General features: G+C 43.5%; 1 protein-coding gene across 1 annotated transcript in view; it reads left to right on the plus strand.

Annotated features, from left to right (window-relative positions):
• Nucleotides 1-20380, plus strand: part of GLI2 (GLI family zinc finger 2) — a 271143-nt gene extending 250763 nt beyond the window's left edge. Inside the window, 10 exon segments of the mRNA XM_038422722.2 lie at nucleotides 1699-1848; nucleotides 5821-5985; nucleotides 10665-10946; nucleotides 13737-13836; nucleotides 13839-14072; nucleotides 15145-16506; nucleotides 16509-16625; nucleotides 16628-16740; nucleotides 16742-17434; nucleotides 17436-20380. Coding sequence (XP_038278650.1) covers nucleotides 1699-1848; nucleotides 5821-5985; nucleotides 10665-10946; nucleotides 13737-13836; nucleotides 13839-14072; nucleotides 15145-16506; nucleotides 16509-16625; nucleotides 16628-16740; nucleotides 16742-17434; nucleotides 17436-17495 — 3276 coding nt within the window. The 3' untranslated portion in view covers nucleotides 17496-20380.
• Nucleotides 20381-20658: the final 278 nt, after the last annotated feature.

The following is a 20658-nucleotide window of genomic DNA, read 5'->3' on the forward strand; positions in this document are numbered from 1 at the left end:
GGGGTTTTTTTTTCCCCCATTTTAGCAAATGTCATGTGTTCGACTCTATAGGACATGTGGTGTCAGCTCTCATGCCTTGGCATCTGATACGTCTCATCAATTCTAATTTAGTTGAATTATAGGCAGGTGAGTTTTTAGTGTAAGATCAGGTACACGGCAAGCCAGCCAGCTGCAATCACAGGTGTGCTAGTTGCTGTTTCCATTGCAGCTATGAGGCATCTGACTGGCCTATGCTGACAATGAATATAAATCAAAGTGCAATTCCAGCCTTGTGCCACATGGGTAAAATGGCATAAGGAGCCATTGCTCTCCCTCCTCTATCAAGTCCCAATGAACAGCATGTCAGGATTAATACCTAGCTCTCAGCAAATTGTTCCTGTGTCTTCCTCTGTGTTTGTACAGCACCTAGCACAGTGAGGCCCTGATCCTCCTATTTGAGTTCTTTGCTTATTACAGTAAAATAAATAATAATAAAAAGAGTTCATCTTCCACACTAACTGGTTCACCACAGGCTTAATGGGATGTTTGTTGGCTGGGAGCCATGGCCAGGCCCATAGGCGTCTGTGCTGAAATCTGCTATAAGTTACATGCTGGTTATCTTCTAAGGAGGAGTAAAGAGTTCCTAGCAGTTCATATCCCTTTCTTCCAAGTCTGTCATGAACTGTCCTACTGTTTGCTGGCCAGTGACTGCTATTAGAAACATAGGAATGTAGGACTCGAAGGTACCTCAATAGGTCATCTAGTCCAGACCCTGCACTCAAGACATTACATACTAAGTATATAATGGTGCTACCCATCCCTGCCGCACAGCTGCCCTGACATTTTTCATATCTAACTTGAGTAGAAATAGGATTGTATGCAATGGGGATTGCTTAGGAATCCTTTCTCTTTTGTTGGGGTAACGTCTGACTAGAGGAATGTTTTGCTTCCTCTGTCAGTGGGTCACGTTTGGGAAGCATTCTGGGTGAGAGCTCAGGGATGATGGACCGTGGTCCACATGTTGTACGTTTACACTCCCAGTGCTCTCCCACCCTCTGAAACAGCAACAGCTCCTTGTTTCCAGTAAGAATAATGTGTGCAGTTTGTTCTGCAGTTGGCCAGAATAGGGGTACATATTGCTTTTGCAGAGCATAGGTCAAATCCCCAATTGACACAAGCTGAGGGCCTGGTCCATTGCGTCAGTAGCACTTTGAACAGGTAAAAAAACAGGTATGTGCTTGAGGAAGTAGTAGTATTGTCATTTATTTGTTTTATTGTGGTGCCTAAGAACCCTAGTCATAGACGCCCTTTATGCTAGGTGCTGTACAAACACCGAACAAAAAGATGGCCCCCTCCCCAAAGAGTTTACAATATAAGTATAAGACAAGAGACAACAGATGGGCTCAGACAGGAGTACAAGGAAACAATGAGACGTTATTGGTCAGTATGTCTCTGCATGCCAGCAACCATCACACGCCAGCATTACCATCCTACCCTTGTGTCTAAACACTCTTATTCTGTGTCCTGTCATCCAACCCCCAATATAGACATAGTACAAAAGCCCCATATGGCTCCATAGCATTATTTATATCATGGTAACATCAGACCACAACTGCTGTTGAGAGGAACTGTTGTTTTTTCTGTGTATTTCAGAGTGACACATGCTGTGATGGCTTTAGCTGTTCTAATCATGATCTGGTTTTCTTTCTCTTACGCTAGCACATCAATAACGATCACATCCACGGGGAGAAGAAGGAGTTTGTCTGCCGCTGGCAAGACTGCACTCGGGAGCAGAAGCCATTCAAGGCTCAATACATGTTGGTGGTGCACATGCGAAGACACACTGGAGAAAAGCCACACAAGTGCACGGTAAGCCAATGGGGGCACAGCTCTGTGCAGATCATTAGAATGGTATGGGGGACTTGTGTCCACATGAATGTATATCTGGACACAGACTAGAGAGTCACACCAAAGCTCTATGAATGAACCTGCCTCCCCATTCTAGGCAAGTTCAGATCCAATCTTTCAGCACTAATGGGCGTTAAGTACTTGCAGGCTGTCACTTTGGAACATTAAAGTTAATGGAGAGGAAGGCTAGTCCAGTGATTATGGTGCTAGCCCAGAATTTGGGGAGACCTAGATTCAATTCTCTGCTCTGCTACAGACTTTCTGTATGACCTTGGGCAAGTCATTTAGGGGCAGATTTTTAAATGTATTTAGGCACCTAGCTCCCTTTGAAATCGGTGGGAGTTAGGTACGTAAATACCTTTAAAAATGTGGCCCTTAGCGTCTCTGTGCCCCAGTACCCTATATGTCAAATAAGGATGATACTTTCCTATCTCACAGGGTTATGTATTGCATATTCAGCTTTCCAACTATGAATCTATTTCCCCCCCACTGAAGATTACGTAATCTGGTGATTTACACCCATAAATTAAAACTAGGCTGGGCCAGTTCCTTGGTGGAGTGAATCCTTAGTGGAGCTACTCAAGTTGATACCCTATAAGGTTCTGGCCCCCAGAATGTTTAGGTGGCCAAATTCTGAAGACCAGATGAGTGATGTGTAGTGTGCATTGGCCCAATTAAAGGGATCTAGAATAATCTTTTTGCATTACAGGGCTGCTGTAATTCAGACCTATATTGGTTGGTCCTGCTCCAAGTGCCTGAACTCTGTGCTGTAACAAGGCTCTCTCCTGGCCCTGGCACATCCCTACATAACTTTGCCCCATCCAATGTGTCCCCTCTGTTGGGGCAATCCTTCGTGTCCCCTGTAGGGCAGCTCCTTGGCTTTGTGTTGTCCTAGCAGTGCAAAGCAGACAAAACTAAGGATTGAGTTAAACCCTTTTCCCTTCTACATTCTCCATCAACTTTGCAGCTACACTATCCTCACAACTCAGGTTCACACCTCACAGTTAACTTTGGTGCCACCTTCCCTTTCCTTTAGGGCTATCTCATCTGGACTGTTGTAGCCTCCTCCTGTCGGCCTCCCTAACTTTCCCTCTTCGATCTATCCAGCATTCAGCAGCCACCATGACCCAGCACCCTATTCCCCATTCTTACCCTCATGCTTTTGCTTTCATGCTGCTCCTGGGAGGAGTCTCTCCTCACATTCCTACAGATCACTCCGCCTTTTGCCTTCTTCCCACTATTCTCTTCCACTCCTGGACCATCCCCAAGCCCAGTCTCTACTCAAAAATATCAGACCGTATATGACTTGTTTCCTATATGGCTCCTTTGTCAATCTTCTGACCCTCTGTGTGTCTCATTTAGGGTGTAAGCTCTCCAGGGCACACGGCCATCTCTCTGTGTTGATCTGGTAAAACACTGAGCACAGTTACGCTGTGCTATAAAACTTTCATAAGAGCACCAGGGAGTATTCAGTGTGTTGTTTGATGCAATGGATTGAACATGAGTGGAAGAGCCAGCTCTGCTCTTAAAGTGAGCAGCAGCTAAAAGGACGGGGGATCAGCTCCCCAATCCATGCTAAAAGCAGAGGGGAGCTCCTCCTTCTCCCTCACATCCTGTTTAACTGGTGCAGCAGAAGCTCCCCTTCTCATTTCAGCCTATTTCAACTCCAGGTCGTTGTGCTGAATTGGAACTACTGCAAAGCAATTTGAGCGTTTCAGGAGCTTAGTCAATCCTACGTGCTGGAGAATTTCCATCAGGCTTTGTGTTTTACTCAAATTATTGCGGAGTCATTACTCTGCACCCCAAACTCACTTTTTGTACAGGGCATATCCTGAATTTCTATTTGCCTATGGTGCTGAGGCCAGTACCCTTCTCTGCAGGAGCTTTCCTTGTCCAAACAAGTTCAGCTGTGATTTCTCAATGTTCCATTTATTTTAAACAAAAAGAGAGACATGGGAACGTGATGTAAATAAGACTAGAGGTGAGCCCAGGCTGTGGAGTTTGGATCTTATCCACTCAAAGGTCAGGGATGTTTAGTGCAAAGCCATTTCTGTATAAGACATCCAGATTCACATTCACAGACCAGCATTAGCTGTGGGAACATCTGGTTTGAGCACCCAAGGATTTGGTTGTCCTGTTCAGATGCCATTATTTGAAAATTGGACCACAGTGGGAACTGCGTTACTGTGACAATAGTCAGTATTGCTAGACCATCTGAGTGAGTTACTGTATGCTCAGTTACCAGTGATTTCCAGTAAGTTGAGTGATATTTTTCAACATCTGTAAATGACCTATGATGCCACATGCTGTAAGCACAGGGTGAGAGAACAAAATAATGATATTCTGTTAACTCATGGTTATGACATGCTGAATGAAACAAATGTACTAAAGGAAGCTTACTACAGGGTAGGCACTCAGAAACTATGGTGATGGGCACAATGTGAGACCCTAATTAGAACAAAATTACCTGTGCAAATGTATTCCTTCGTTTTATCTAAACAATTATACATCTTAACCTTAACAATCGCATCCATCATTAAATTGGACTATAGTATTCCTATAGTAAAGGAATAGTTGCAAGTACTATGGCAGATAACGGTGTGTGGAACCATTACTACAGTTCCTTTCTATAAGAGTTTAACACCAAGATTCATGGCTCTTCATGCTCATTTTGATCAATGTTCTAGACTGGAGAGAGGCAAAAAGGTTCCAACAAAAGTTCCTGTTTCTCCTGAACGGTACTGAATAATTCAACTAATTAACTTTTGGTTTTCCAGAATAAGGGCCTCTTTTTATTCCCCAAGACTTTCATAAATGGCAGCCTGAAATGATCCTCCTAATTCCAGAGTTAGACGAACTGATTAAAATGAGCCCTCTGTGGTCCCCAGAGATTGATATGGGAGCTGTGGACATTTTTGAAATTCAGATCACATATTAAGGCACTTGAATAAGGATTTTTGTATGGGGTTTTCCAAAGCACTCAGCACTGGCCTAACTGCTTCCACTGAAGCCAATGACAAAAAGGGCCATTTGACTTCAATGAGAGCAGAGCTAGGCCAAAGTCAGGCACTTCTGAAAATGCAACCCTAAGAGACTAGCTTTAGGCACCCATTTTTTAAAATCCTATCCAGTGGTTTTAAGTATGCTGTTAGTTCAGCATCATTACCACTTGGAAATATTACTGGGCAGTATCTCATCTTCCCTCAGCCGTTTTGGCTGCTTGGCTGAATCCTTCCATAGTACAAACAAGGAGAGTCAGCCAGCACTGGATGGTGGTGGGACTTACATCATTGAAAATCTGGTGATGTCTCTGGAGTGCCTCTGGCTCTCTGTGTGGGAAGTTGCTTTTGTTCCAGGCCCCTGGCCTGTGGTGCCGTCCAAGAACCCATTAAGATTGAGGATCTTGGTTCTTAAGAAGTTTCTATTTGCCTATGGTGCAATGTAATGTCAGGCAGGCTGACCTCAGAGCCCTCAGGAAAGTGGAACCAAACTGTAATTAGGGAAACTTCAAAGCTTGCTATTTTAGCTCTTTTCCTTTAGAAAACTGGCTTGTCTCACAAGCTTTGGAGCTAGTGAAATGGAGCCACACCTGGGTCAAGATTTTCAAAAGCAGCTAGTGATTTGGGGGGGCCTCCATTTTTGGATGCACAACCTGAAACATCTTAAAGGGGAGCCTAATATTCAGAGAACAGGAGCTCAGCCCTGCGTGAAAATCAAATTTCTGTCAGGTATCACCCAAAATTTGAGGCGCCCTAAATCACTAGCCTCTTTTGACAGTTTTGCTCTGCCCAGGAAGGAAAAGCTCTCGCAACAAAGTGGATGTTAGTTTGTAAAACACAGATTCCCTAAAAGGGAAAAGAAATGGAAAGCAGATGAAGAGGCAAAAACCACCACTGTGGTTGATGAATTGCTCTCATTGTGTTTTTATTTTAGTTTGAGGGTTGTGCCAAAGCCTATTCCCGACTGGAGAACTTAAAGACACACCTGAGATCTCACACTGGAGAAAAGCCGTACGTCTGTGAACATGAGGGCTGCAATAAAGCCTTTTCCAACGCTTCAGACAGAGCAAAGCACCAGAACAGGACGCATTCCAATGAGGTAAACGCATCCTCACCACAAGTGCTGTGGATTTTTAACAACATTTTTGCTGACAATATACACTTACATGCTGGACTTGTGTAAAAAGGAATTTGCCATAATGAAAGACTTTTATTTTTTTTACTTGGATTTATTTGCTGCAGAGCCAGACCGCATTAGCTTTATATTTATGAAAGCCATGTTAGAAACTATAAACAGATGCTGAAGTATGCAAATTTTCTGATTGGCTTTTGAAATTAAAGCTGGTGCTTTCCAAATTCATAATTTTAATAGTCCAAACAGAGTCCTACATTTTTGTACCTTGCTTTTTAACATGATTGCAGCATAGACTCATAGTGGTGTGATTTCTACCCTGGGTCCTGACGCTTTGGAAATAGTCGTACCTGCATCTTTTGATGTACAATGATAAAGTGTGACACAATTCTTTGTTAACCCTAGGTAATTAAGACCCACTATTAGAAGTTGGGGAATGCAGGAAATTGCCTTTATTGTAACGCATGTGATGGTCTGCTGCAAACGACTAAGGCTGAGGATTAACAATTATATTACTACTAATTAGCAGACAACGGAACGGGTAAAAAAACAATGTTCTAGAGTTCTAGTAATGTTTGCAACCATGAAGGAGCAAGTTTGTAGCCTAATTTGTAACAGTTAAATATGAATCGTTGGAGAATGTAATAATGTGATTTCAATGGATGACAGAATTTTAAAGCAATACTATATTACCCAGTGATAACCAAACCTCAAAAGGTTTCACAGATTTGGTTCAGATGGGAATAAGCACTCCAAAGTTTTGGATGTTTCTCTGGGCTATTTTAACTAGAGAAGGACCCAGATGAGCATCCCAGATCCAAACGTCTTTCCAGGTATTCAGAACTGAATCCAAATATCTAGGCTGACCTCTCTCAGTAATAAGCTGGTGGGTAAGTTAGAGCTACTCTCTTGCAAATCTGATTTGTACCAGGGCTGGGCAGATCAGGACTTATAGATTGATAGACTTGAAGGCCAGAAGGGACCATTAGATCATCTAGTCTGCCCTCCTGTGTATCACAGGCAATTCGGTTGCACCCACTATCCCTATATTGAGCACAGGAACTTGTGGTTGGCTAAAGCATATCCTCCAGAAAGACATCCAGTTTTGATCTAAATACAGCAAGAGATGGAGAATCCTCAGTTCCCTTGGTAGTTTGTTCCAATAGTTAGTTACCCTCACTGTCAAAAATGTGTGATCCATTTGAATTTGGTTGGCTTCAGCTTCCAGCCATTGATCCGTGTTATGCATGTCTCCACTACATTAAAGGGCCCTTTAGTTCCTGATATTTACTCCCCAGGAAGGTACTGAGAGACACTGTAATCAAGTCACTTCTCACTTTCCTTTTGGATAAACTAAATGGATTGAACTTTTTAAGTCTCTTACTGTAAGGCATTTTCTCCAGACCTTGAATAATTTTTGTGACTCTTTTTCGCCCATCTCCAATTTTTCAACATAATTTTAGAAATATGGACATTAAAACGGGATGCAGTATTCCAGCATTGGTCTCCCCAGTGCCAGATACAGAAGTAAAATCACCTCCCAACTCCTACTCCCTACTCCCCTGTTCATACATCCAAGAATTGCTTTAGCCCATTTTGCCACAGCATTGCAGTGGGAGCTTGTGCTTTGTTGCTTGTCCAGTATGACCTCTAGATCTTTCTCAGAGTCACGGCTTTCCAGGATACAGTCCCCCATTTCTGTAGGTATAGCCTGCATTCCTTGGTCCTGGATGTATAACTTTGCATCCGACTGCATTAAAATGCATTTTGTTTGAATGGATCCAGCTTACCAGGCAATCCAGGAGCTACAGTAGGTCTCTGATAGTCCTCTCACTACTTGTATGCAGTGTAGTTGGAGCCATGTCAGTCCCAGGATATTAGGACACAAGGTGGGTGAGGTAATATCTTTTACTGGACCAACTTCTCTGTTGGTGATAAAGACAAGCTTTCAAACTTGCACAGAGCTCTGTGTGACTCAAAAGCTTGCCTCTCTCACCAACAGAAGTTGGTCCAATAAAAAATATTCCCTCACCCACCTTGTCCCTCTCATGAGAACATAAGAATGGCCATACTGGGTCAAACCAAAGGTCCATCTAGCCCCATATCCTGTGTACTCAGGCTAGACCACAATTTCACAAGCCGAAAAGACGAACTTATCCACCAATATTCACAAGAACTTAGGCCCGGATTCCCCAGGTTTGTCCCCTCAGTTTGTAACAAAACTATTAGGAATATGGTTCAGTCTCTTACTGCTTTCATGGCATCAGGTTTCCAGGCTGCCGGTATATCACTACTTTGGCTGCCATTCATTTGAAATGAGGTAATGTGCCTGGGTGTTGTCAATGAATCCCCTCAGGACATCGCAGCTGATGGCCTGTTGTGGATTTTCCAGGGAAGAGACGTCTAGTGTTGTTCCAGAAAATTGTTCTGTAACTCCATCACCCCACTGTGGTGCAAACCTGCTGGCTCATTGAAAAGTTCAAGGTGACACAAGTCCGCAGCTATTAGGCTACATCTACAGTACAGCTGGGAGTAGACTGACCAGGTAGCAAGTGTCAAAAATCGGGACAGGAAGTGGGGGGTAATAGGTGCCTATGTGAGCAAAAGACGCAAAAATTGGGACTGTCCCTATAAAATCGGAACATCTGGTCACCCTAGCTGGGAGATGTGATTCCCAGCTCAGGTAGACGTACACGCACTAGCTCTGATTGAGCTAACACGCTAAAAATAGCAGTGAAGCTGCGGAAGCACAGGCAGCTTACACAGACTAACCCCACCTGCCCAGGACCCTGGGTACACACTCGAGCAGCTACTACCTAGCCAGATCAAAACTAGCTCAGGCGTGTCTACATATGCTCCAATCACATCTCCCTATTGCAGTGCAGACATACCCAAAGAGACATTTTTCTCCAACTCAAGCTGAAATGCAGTTGAACTCTAGAAAATCAGTGCCCCCGAGTTTCTGAGGAGGCTTGTGATGATTCCACCAGCCAAAGAGATGCAACTTTTCAAGTATTTGTGAAGGATTTGGAAGGAGATATTGGAACTGTTTGCCGGGCTTGAACTGGCAAAAGCAGAGCACTCCTAACACCAAATACCTGTTTGAACAAAGCTTAAGATATTTTGTAGGCATCCCAGGGAAGCAGCATTTAGGCTTAATTCAGTTGCTGGGGGAAAATCCTGATTAAGCCCATCTCCCTTAAATGGAATTCTTGGTAGCACTGGCAGTAATGACAACATTTCAATATTCTAGATATTCATAAATGTCAAACAGAGCTATTATCTACTCCCCAACATTAGGGCTAAAGGACCTTTGTAAGTCATCACCTCCTATTCCCTTTTCCCTAGTGCAGATTATAATAACAGTAATAATACTTCTATATTGCCCCATCCAAGAATCTAAGTGAGCCTTACAAACATTAATTCATTAAATCACCACAACACCCTGAGGTAGATACTTATCTCCCCATTTTACAGATGGGGAAACTGAAGCACAGAGAGTTAAAGTGATTACCCAAGATCAGCCAGGAATTCTGTTGCAAGAATAGATCTCTAGTGCTGTTCATGTGATTGTGCTGGTTTAGTTTTGTTTGTTGGTTGGTTTGGTTTGGTTTGATTTTATTCAAAACTAACTAACTAAATAATTCTCCCCCCTCCAGTTTTACATGTGCTCTTTGGTCAAATTGGAAAATAGATACCTAACTAATAGAAATGGCCATTTTTGATTAACCTTAGAAAATCATTTACCTGTTGTTCTTTTAGATGGATCCATTCCAATGTCACAGTGGAAAAGTATTTAGAGCAATTTTGAGGCTGAAGTGGTGCTTGTGATGAATTCAACCCTTCAAAAGCAGCAATAGCCTTCACATCTTTGGTGCTCATGCACATTGGAATTGGAAAGTGGATAAATCAAGTTGTTGTTGTTTTTTAAAGAAAGAATAGCTACTTGCTAACTTCTGTTTCCAAAAGTCTGGCCTCAGACTTGCTTTGCTGCAGCAATCGATGATTCATGATTCCAGGAATACAATGCCATCGTCTTAAAAAGCATTGCATGCCTGTTGTTTGTTTTGCATGATAACAGATTTCAGAGTGATGGATGCTGGAGATATACAAAAGACTAGATAGACAGAATCCAGTCTGGCTTAGTTTCTCTGGATTTCCATAGATCAGGAGGTCTCAAACTTTTTCCCAGAGTAGACACCATCTTAACGGAGAGATTGTCTTGTAGACAATCCCCTTCAATTCCAATGACTCAGACCGCCTCCCCTCCCATCCACAATCATGAAACATTCCTATGGCAACAGATGCTTAGGTAGAAAAGTAATACTAGGAAAGTATTTTGTGAATTTTTAGCTATCTCTGAACTTAGCAGCCCAAAACAAGAAGTAAAGCCAGTATCAAGCGACTAGCCAGGTCTCCGTGGCCCACAACCAAGTGTTCCATGACCACCAGCAGAACATGGATCACAGTTTAAAAATCTGCCACAGATGCTTTGCAAGACCCTAAGAGGCAGATTCTCCACATTTTTCGCTGGCAGCATCATGTTCATTGTGTTCTGTAAGGACATGACTTATCTTTGTCTACAAAGCACGTCCACAATATTTCAGTCTGCTTTAAAAATAACCTCAAATTTGTCATATCAACAGAAACCCTATGTCTGTAAAATCCCGGGCTGCACAAAGAGGTACACGGACCCCAGTTCCCTCAGGAAACACGTCAAGACTGTGCATGGGCCCGACGCCCATGTCACAAAGAAGCAGCGCAACGACGTTCACCCAAGGCCGCCTCCCCTCAAGGAAAATGGCGACAACGAAGCAAGTGCCAAGCAGAGTAGCAAGGTGTCAGAAGAGAGCACCGAGGCTAACAGTACCACCAGAAGCATGGAGGACTGCTTACAAGTCAAAACAATAAAGACTGAGAATTCTGTGGTAAGAGAAGCTGTTCTTTAAAAGATAAGAGTATGGTTTGTAATTTCTCGGAGAGACAGGTGATAAATGTAAAGTTGCAGCCTGTTTCCGCCTCATGCATTTGCCATGCACCCGGAAATTTGCAGGACAATCCCAGTTTTCAATGTCCTCAACCCCAAAGTTAAAATTGCAGGACAATTAAGAGTCCCCAGTGTATTTTGTGTTTTGTTACACAGCAACACAGAGCCCAAGGTGTGATATTTGTAACATTGCTGATATATCATGATAGGATGATGAATGAACACATCAGCCCATGCGGCCTTAATGCCATGCCATGAAGGTGACAATGTGACAATAACATGTTGTCATAATACAATTTCTTTTGTCCCCAAGACACTTTAAATCATGCAGTAGTCTTATTTCCTTTCCAAGCCAGTCGCATGTCATTTTATTAAATCTGTGTGTTTCTCCGTATTACACAGTAGTTAGAGGAAATCAAGAGTGTTGCTGCACCACAACTCTTTCACATTTCAATATTTCTCCTTCCCTTAGCAGTGAAAAAGGCAAAATTTTTGTAAAACAAGAGGCAATAAATGGCTGAACTAAAGTCACTTTCACCTGCTAGAGTTCATTCAGTTCCTGGGTTTCTCACTGGAGTTGAGAGAACTTCACAAGCCTTGAGACTCAAAGTGTACGGTTTCTTGATTTTAAGCCAGGCTAAAATGTTTTCATTTCTACCAATCAACATGGCTTTGCACTATAAAAGGGCTAGATGCCATGCTCTTGGGTGATACTGTGATGATACAGGAGTTTAGTCCAGGAAGGAACTGACTATTTTCACAGCCAGAATGGCTTTATTTACTAATTGACAATTTCACCTTCACATGCTCCTGTGTTCATTGAAAAACTCAGTGTAAGAATAACACACACACACGTTTTTTTCTATGAAAATATTTCTCCCCTATTTTCCCTAATGGTGATTTTTCAAACAGACTGTAGGTCATGTTCTTTCCATAGTTACACTCTAGGCCGCTCCATTGGTGTTAGGCACAGTGGGCAATCCTTCCTTTCTGCTATACCCACAGAACCCCTCTTACTTCACTTCGCATGGTGTAACGAGGGCAGTACCCAGCTCGCTGTGCCTATCGACAACATATGTATCTCTCTGTATTTACTACTTGTTTCAATTCAAATCTCTGAAGCCCTGTGATGGATCTAATTGATTGAAATCACTTGTAATAGTGTTTGGAGTTCCTCTTTCTGACCCAAAATTCGATCTAATCCAAAATCCACCGAAGTCTGTGAAAATTCACTGGAATTTGGATCCAGGTACATTAAGAGGTGTTAAATTAATGTGATGACTTCTGAACTGGTGAGGGGGGAAGAAGGGGGGAGAAATAATTCTGCTAATTTACCCTGAATTGTGCAGTCCCCTCTACACTCTTTCACTAATCTTCTCCCTTTTGTTAATGTTCTCTTTATTCTAACAACCTGTTCTTTGTTCCCACTTACCTTTCCTTACTGTACCTTCCTAAGGACAGTCGGTACTAAGGTGAGAAAAGAAATTCTTTATATTGAAATCGCTGTATAAAAATGTCATATATTCTGCACTGTGCACCAATAGCTAACCAAACCAAGTCATGTTTAAATGCAAAGGGAGTGAGGAGGTACGGTGGGCAGCCAGGAAGGAGCAATTGGGGAGGGTCCTGCATCTCTTTGTCAGTGTCCCAAGAATTCCCCTTACTTAATTCCTCCTAGCACTACACCGCAGCATTGCACTCCTGGAATGTAACCTCTGTCCTTCCGATGAAAGGTAACTGGACCCTTTAAAGCCAGGCAGCCCTGCTACTTAGGGCTGGTTTTGATCAAAATAAGGCACTCACTCTCCCGACACTCCCACCTGGTCCTGGGGCTAAGTATGTTGCCTCTGCAGCATTCCCAGGTTCTGACAATCTCTGGAGCAGGAGTTCACGACCAGGAATTGAGAACCTGGCATCTTACCTAACAATGAAGAGTGCTGTGACCAAGCAAGTTCAGACCGTTCAATGTTTGTTGAAAATAAGTTGCTCAGTGTGAAATGTCATTTCTAATGCAAGTAAAACACAGCTTTATGGTACTTATCTATCCCATCTGTAAGTGGGAGCTTGCAAATATCAAACCATGTTTTTATCTGTCTAGAAAGATTGACAGCTAAACTAATTACATGTTAAGGTATTTAAAAGACAGAAATATGCTGTGCCTGAAACACTTAGGACTTGATCCTATGTTAGATAAACTGGTGCTCATTGCAGCTGTACCTTGCACAATCTGCTAATGCACTAGCTTATCTTCATGAAGCATCAACCCTTTATCTACCGCAGCAGCAATGTTTGGTCTGTCTCTATGGGCAAAATGAAACACACCAAAGATTTTTAACTCGTGGGGTTTTATGCAAATGCTTGTGAATTTTAAAAAAAGTCCATCCAGATTTGTTAAAGTACTGCTGTTTTTAAATAAACCTGCCCACAGCATGAAACTATAAGTACCAGTTGGCATTAATTAGCATACTGGCCTTGTCAGCAGCAAAGACTGGATATGGAAACTAAACTATCCACTCCCACCTAGAAAGTGCTCCATGGCTGCAGAACAGAGCTGAGACATGGCAATGGGCAGCATGTCTGTGTATGGGGAAGGAGGGGACCACATGTTCTCTGTACCAAATGTGTTGATAAATAGGAGACTTCAGTCTCCAGGCCCGTGTGCATGCGTGCGTGTTCCAAAGTTGTGTTTCAACTGCAGAACTCAGACCTTCTATTATTTCTCCTTTCCAAGATGTGTCAGTCCAGTCCTGGTGGCCAGTCATCATGCAGCAGTGAAACATCACCACTTGGTAGCACCAACAACAATGACAGTGGAGTAGAATGAACATGCACAGTGGGGGAAGCCTGGGAGACCTGACCGCACTGGATGACAATGCTCCTGTTGTAGACTCAACAGTCTCATCGGGCAATTCAACAGTCAGCCTTCAGCTAAGGAAACACATGACAACGATGCAGCGACTTGAACAGCTCAAGAAGGAGAAACTCAAGACGGTTAAGGATTCCTGCTCATGGGTGAGCCCAGCTCCACAAGTCAGAAACACCAAGCTGCCTCCCATACCAGGAAATGGTAAGCCATGGTCTTATGTTCTTCCTGCTGTTAGGCTCCCTCAGGCCATGTCCCATGTCTCACAGCAAAGGGTCTGCCCTAGGGCAGAATCATTTCCCTGCATATCAACATCACTCCTCGCAGAATAAAGATGAACTCCCTCATAAAAGGACAACGCAGGTGTGAACTCAGCCAAATAATTTTGGGTGGGATCCCCAGAGTTGCCCAAGGCCAGTTTGCACCTGCCCCCACCTTACCCCAGTGATGGAAATCAGAGCAGCCCTGTGCTAGCAGTAACAATCCCCTATGGGCTGTTTTGCCATCTGAGGACTGCTAGAGCAGAACAACAATCCAGCCATGCCCCCATCCATGCCAATGACTTTGGCCTGCCCCTATATCAGGTCGGGAGCTCGGCGACGGTGGCATAGAGCCACCTATGCTCGTTTTAACTTCTATGCCAGCTAGAGATTCCTGACTAGGACAAATTTATGATCATTTTGTGTCTCTCCAGCTTATCAAAGGAAAAGTCACTGGGCAGATGATCTGCCCTTAGAGTTTACTAAATAGGAGCTTCTTGAATTGCTCTGGAAAAGATCTCAGAAGGGTACATGAATTTCTAGTACTGAGCAATCAGACCTCTGCCTCTGAATTTTTGAAACCAGTTTGAATGACTGATCATACGACCAAGCTTGGAAATCACATGTTGTGCCTGTAGTGTTTTCATTCTGCCTTATAAAAAAGAAGCACATAGGAATGCTTTCCTCATCGGTTGCAAGTGGGCAATGAAGCAAACACTGGAAAAGACTCTGTAGCAGCAACTCAATTAATTTCCTGAGTACATCTCACTGTCCTCTTTACCTGCCCTGGTACTGTCCCTTTTCTCATAGGAGCAGAGCTGCAGACAATGTGCTGCTCTATTATCAGTTAGTCACGTTTACATCACTTTTCTTAAGCAAACATTTGCTGTTGGGTAACACACACAGATCTGTATTTAGACCCCAAGCACAACAGTGAATGTAATGTAGCTATTTACCCCAAAATAGGCCTCTCAGCTAACAAAACCATTTTTCTTCCCCCTTCAACCTTCTTCCAGGCTCTATCCTAGAAAATATTGGTGGTTCCTCTGCTACACTGCCTAATCCTAGAATAACGGAACTGTCTGTAAATGAGATTACGATGCTGAATCAGCTCAATGAACGCCGTGACAGTACGACAAGCACCATCAGCTCGGCCTACACTGTCAGTCGCAGATCATCAGGGATTTCCCCTTACTTCTCTAGTCGCCGTTCCAGCGAAGCTTCGCAGTTTGGGAATCGTCCCAACAACACGAGCTCTGCCGACTCATATGACCCAATTTCTACGGATGCTCACGCAGAATCAAGTGAAGCCAGCCAGTGTAGCGGCATACCTGGCCTTCTCAACCTCACGCCAGCTCAGCACTACAGGCTGAAAGCCAAGTATGCTGCTGCCACGGGGGGGCCCTCCTCCCACACCTTACCTAACTTGGAAAGAATGAGTCTGAAGAACAAGATCTCTCTTCTCGATGGGCCAGATCCTGCATTACCTTCATTTCGCCTCCCTCCTGGGCCAAGACGCTGCAGCGATGGCAGCACTTATGGGTACGCAGCAGCCCTGTCTTTTCCCCATGACGTGTCAAGTAACAACACAAGACGCGCAAGCGATCCTGTGAGAAGACCCGCCGCAGACCCACTGTCCCTCCCTAGAGTCCATCGCTTCAACAGCACCAACAGTATGAATCCCCTCCACCCACCACATCCTGCAGACAGAAGGAACTGCAGCCTTTCAAATTACACACGCTCTGATGGGAGCCTTCCCAGGCACGTCTATTCACCTCGACCTCTGAGCATTAGTGAAAATATTGCCATGGAAGCAATGCCAGGTGAGACGGAGGGCCCCATTGGAGAAGATGACATGATGCTGCCAGATGATGTAGTGCAATATATCAAATCTCAGAACAATGGGGCAGCTGTAGAAAACGTTTCCATGGGGTACAGTAATGAAATGCAAAACTTCCAAGGCAGTGGGAAACTGCAACATCTGAACTTGTCTAGCCAGCGCAGGATGGCTGGAACTGATGCAAGCGTGAACCATTTGGGCCCAGGGATGGCAGAGTGCCACATGAGCTTTGGCGCTCCCTCGAACATGAGCAAAAACAACATGCCCGTCCAGTGGAATGAGGTTAGCTCAGGTACCGTTGATGTTATGTCTAACCAATCAAAGCAACAGGTTTGTCAAGGAAACTTGGCTGTCGTCCAGCAGAAGCAGAACTTTGGTCAATATCAGAACTTTAACCAGCAGCAAATGCAGGTGAATCAAAGCAGCATGAATGTAACACAGCAGAATTTTATGCAAAGAAATGTGAGCATGGATGGACAAAGGCTAAACTGTATGCAGCTGAGGCAGCAGCAGATAAATCCAGGACCTAATATGAACTCCGATTGAGCCTGCACCAAGGGTATAACCAGGCTCATCAAATGCTGAGCTCAAATGCAATCAGTGGAGATCCCAACCAGCTTTCCCCTTCTTGTAGCAACATGGTAGCGAAGTCTGGATCCCACGTCATCCTCAGCAAATGGACGTTGCAACGGATCCCTCTTTAATGGTCAACAGTAATAGACTGACTCAGGTCATGCATGAACAAAGTCAGGAGAACTATTCATCTCAGACAACATCCCATGAATTTCTCCATGACTCAGGAGGTGTTTTATCAGCCCCCTTCTTTATTGACCTCAAATCAGCCAACTTTGAGCCCCAACAGAGCATAATGGGTTCAGCTGGCCAGACCTACACTCCCTGGAATGGTACAGCCTCATCCTCCACCTGACCCTAATCCAGTAAACAGACATCGAGGGATACGCAACATTCAGCAACTAGGTTACATGAGAACTCCGCATGCTACTAACACCATGAGCCCTGGCCAGGAAACAGCAGAGGCCACTCCGAAAAGAACCAACAATATGGTGTCAATGCAGGCTCAGCAATGTGCAAACAGCACGAGGGAAAACAATATGATGTACTATTATGGTCAAATCCACATGTATGAACAAAATGGAAACTTTGATAACCATGTGGACTGTAGAGTGGGACAGCAGCAGTGTGCCTTGAATATCAAGCCAGCTGCCATGCCTTCTCCCGGAGCTAACCAGGTGTCAAGCACGGTGGACTCACAGGGTCTGGAGCCTGCTCAGATAGATTTCGATGCCATCATGGATGATGGAGACCATTCAAGCCTGATGTCAGGAACCCTCAGCCCTAGCATTCTGCAGAATCTCTCCCAGAACTCCTCTCGCCTTACAACTCCACGGAACTCTCTGACACTGCCGTCCATACCAGCTGGAATAAGCAACATGGCGATAGGCGACATTGAGCTCCATGCTAACCACCCTGGCAGAAGAGAGTAAATTTCTTAACATGATGTCCTAATGATAAGCCCCATGGTTTGTCCCAGGGACTTTACACAAAGCAGTTTTATGAAAATATCAGTTTCTATAGAGTAGCATTTTTGACAAGTATTAAATACATTAAAGGGATTCAAAGTAAAAAATGTCTCTGTACAGACTTGTGTAAACTATCTAAAATCAGTTTAGCACCAAAAGAGTGCAACCTCAAGTATTATTTTTTTGCTTGGTTTTTCAGGGATCTGAGCAACACCACCACCAAATGAGAATATTGCATAAGAATGGTTAGAAATGAAATCTTTTCCTCCATGTTTGCCACCTCCCTTGATTTTCTTTTAGTTATGTCTGCAAAAAGAAAAGACCATTTCTCAATGCATGCCAGAAACAAACGGAGGGGTGTCTTTTTGAGCTGAATAAGAGCCATACTGCATATTCTGCTCCAGTGAGAGAAGCATTTAGTTACATCTCCCAAAAAGTCCACTCCCAGCAATATCATTTTAAACAGTTCTTTGTACCTTGAGACTTCGTAGAAAAGCGTCAGTTCCCAACAGCTTCTCAGAAAAGTGCCTTACTATGCTTTAGTGTTAAGTAGTCAAGGCGTCTCTTCCATTGAAATCAAATATAGTGTATATAAAATCAAAAGAAATGGACTTTTATAAAGCATAGCAGTGTTTCGGAAAAACATCAGAAAGATACATTGATGGGACACATGAAAGATTAATGCCCCCTTTTGTCAGATGTGTTTACAATATGGTTTATATCATGGATAGAATGTAGCAGAGGCCTGAAAATACCATTCATCTGAAAGCATCTCTAATGGCAGGAAGGCCCCAATCCTGCAAAGGTTTATGCATGTGCTTAACTTTATGCCCTGTCAGTAGTGACTTCAGTAGAATAGTGACTTTCGTCTGAGGCCTTAAACAATTTGTGTAAATCAGGGGGTTATACAGGAATTAATTCAGGGAAGCCTATGGGTCTGTGTTGTACAGGAAGTTGGACTAGATGATCACAGTGGTCCCTTCTGGTCTTAAACGCTGTGAATCTATGAAAATCACTAATGGGGCTTCACAACAGCTCAGCTCTAATTTTTCCTCATCAGGGTGATGGGGGGGGCATATAATTACTTAGCTAGCTTAGGACTTGTCTACACAAACAGTTAGGTCACGGCAAGATGAGGTGTGACTCTAACCCGCACTAACCTGCGTCAGACTAATTATCCATGTGGATCTTGCTGATGCACATTAACAGTTCTTCTTGCACTTTGATCTGGTCCTCTTTGAAACGGGACTAGATCCAAGTGCACCGACGAACGGTTAATGCATATCAGCAGGGCCTACCTCACAAGCTAGTGCAGGCTTGATTCACACCCCAACTTGCCACAAACTAAATGTTCATGTAGATAAGCCCTTAATCAAATGTCTGGGATTTGTAGTGGGCTATCAGAGCTGTGGGTGAAAGCCTCTCTGAAAATTACCCATTGGGGTGGATAGGAGGAATCTAACCACAAGAAAATCCTCCACAAAATATAAGCTAACAGTTTTTGCAATTTTAGGGCCTGATCCTGAAGTTAGTGGAAAGACTCTCAATGCATTATTTATTACTGTTGGTAGTCAAAAGGGTAAACACAGTGAAAACAGACCTCACTGAAATTTGCCACATCTCAAAAAGACAATTCTTTTCTTCCTCGTATTATAGTGTTAAGTATGTTAAGGGGAAGGGTACACATGTGAAATTCCCTCCTGATTCCAAACACCCTGTGTGCTGAACTTTAAAAAACTAAACCAAATGTGTATGATATCATGTCAGCAGGGCTCTGTCCTTTCCTGCTCAATTGATGGCCAGCTCTTTACTGAATGTGGCTCAGTTCCACCTGCAAACTGCAGCTCCCATTGGGTGCTTTTTAAAGGTGCTAACATTGGCTTTCTACAATCACTGCTCTTCTTTTGCACTCACCAGTGCCACACAAACTGCACTGATGCTAGTATGACTTGTGGCCATTGCACGAACGCCAGTCATTATTCTTGCCCAAACATTGTGACGCCAAATACCCCAGAAGGCCACACATAAATAGAATATACATTTACCATCGGACCAGAGTGCAAAAGCCTTCCTTGTATTGGGCAGTACCCTACTCCACGTATTGTCCTATTAACTCCAGTGGGACTGCGTGGAGAGTAAGGGGTGAGTAAACATAGCAGAACCTGGCCCACCCTAATTCTTAAATAAAAATCTTGGGTAAATAAAGTATGATGGGCTTGATCCTGCCTTCCTCACATATCCTAAAACCCTTCTGATGTCACTGGGACTCCTGGCTGTGCTAGGAAAGCAAGATCAGGCAGGGCAGCTGTTTGCACTTGTGCCTAACCTAGAAAGATGAATTTAAAATGATTGGGCTTTTTGAGTTCATGGTACAGACTCACCTGCAGTTACCTCACCCTTGCATTTGAAGAAAGAGGGCAGGGCACAATTTAGGACTCTAAGCCATACTGGGCATATGGAGTTACACTTTGGGCCTCCCAAGTGCTGCAACTGATCAGGCACTTGTGTCTCCATTGGCTGTTGAGCTGATTTATTCAGTGGATGCATATGAGAGTGCTTGTTAGTGAGCCCCACTTCAGGCAACACGTGTAACAAGAAAAGATCAAACCCCAAAGCGAAACCATATCTCCAATTTGTCAAGATTCCTATAATTTTTCAGAGATGGTCTTCCTTCATTTACTAAAATAGTATTGTTATAATCATTCCAGCTCTGTATATAGTATATATAGAAGACATCATTACTGTAGGTGAATTGTTCTGTCAAATTTATATCTTATGGACATTTTTAGGTGTTTTCTACATCATAAAAATGGAGGTAACATGCTGAACCTGTATATAAGCCTTTTGTACATTAAAAAGTAATTTTTTTCATAACTTATTTTGTTTTGTTGTTACTGTATTGTGGTAGCACTCAGAGGCCCATGCAGGTTCAGGGCCTGCTTGTGCTAGGTGCTGTACACAGATAACAAAAAGATGGTTCCTGACTTGAGGATCTTAAAATCCAAGTACAGGCTACAGAAGGATACAACAAATTGATGGAGCGTGTGCCAGGTAACAGACGCATTTAGGCAGTGTGATAAGCAGCAGTCACAGCACACCAGCTGCCTAACCATTATTAAGAGACAAGGTGGTAAGGTAATATCTTTTAT

This window comes from Dermochelys coriacea, chromosome 11, assembly GCF_009764565.3.
Source record: "Dermochelys coriacea isolate rDerCor1 chromosome 11, rDerCor1.pri.v4, whole genome shotgun sequence".
NCBI lineage: Eukaryota > Metazoa > Chordata > Testudines > Dermochelyidae > Dermochelys > Dermochelys coriacea.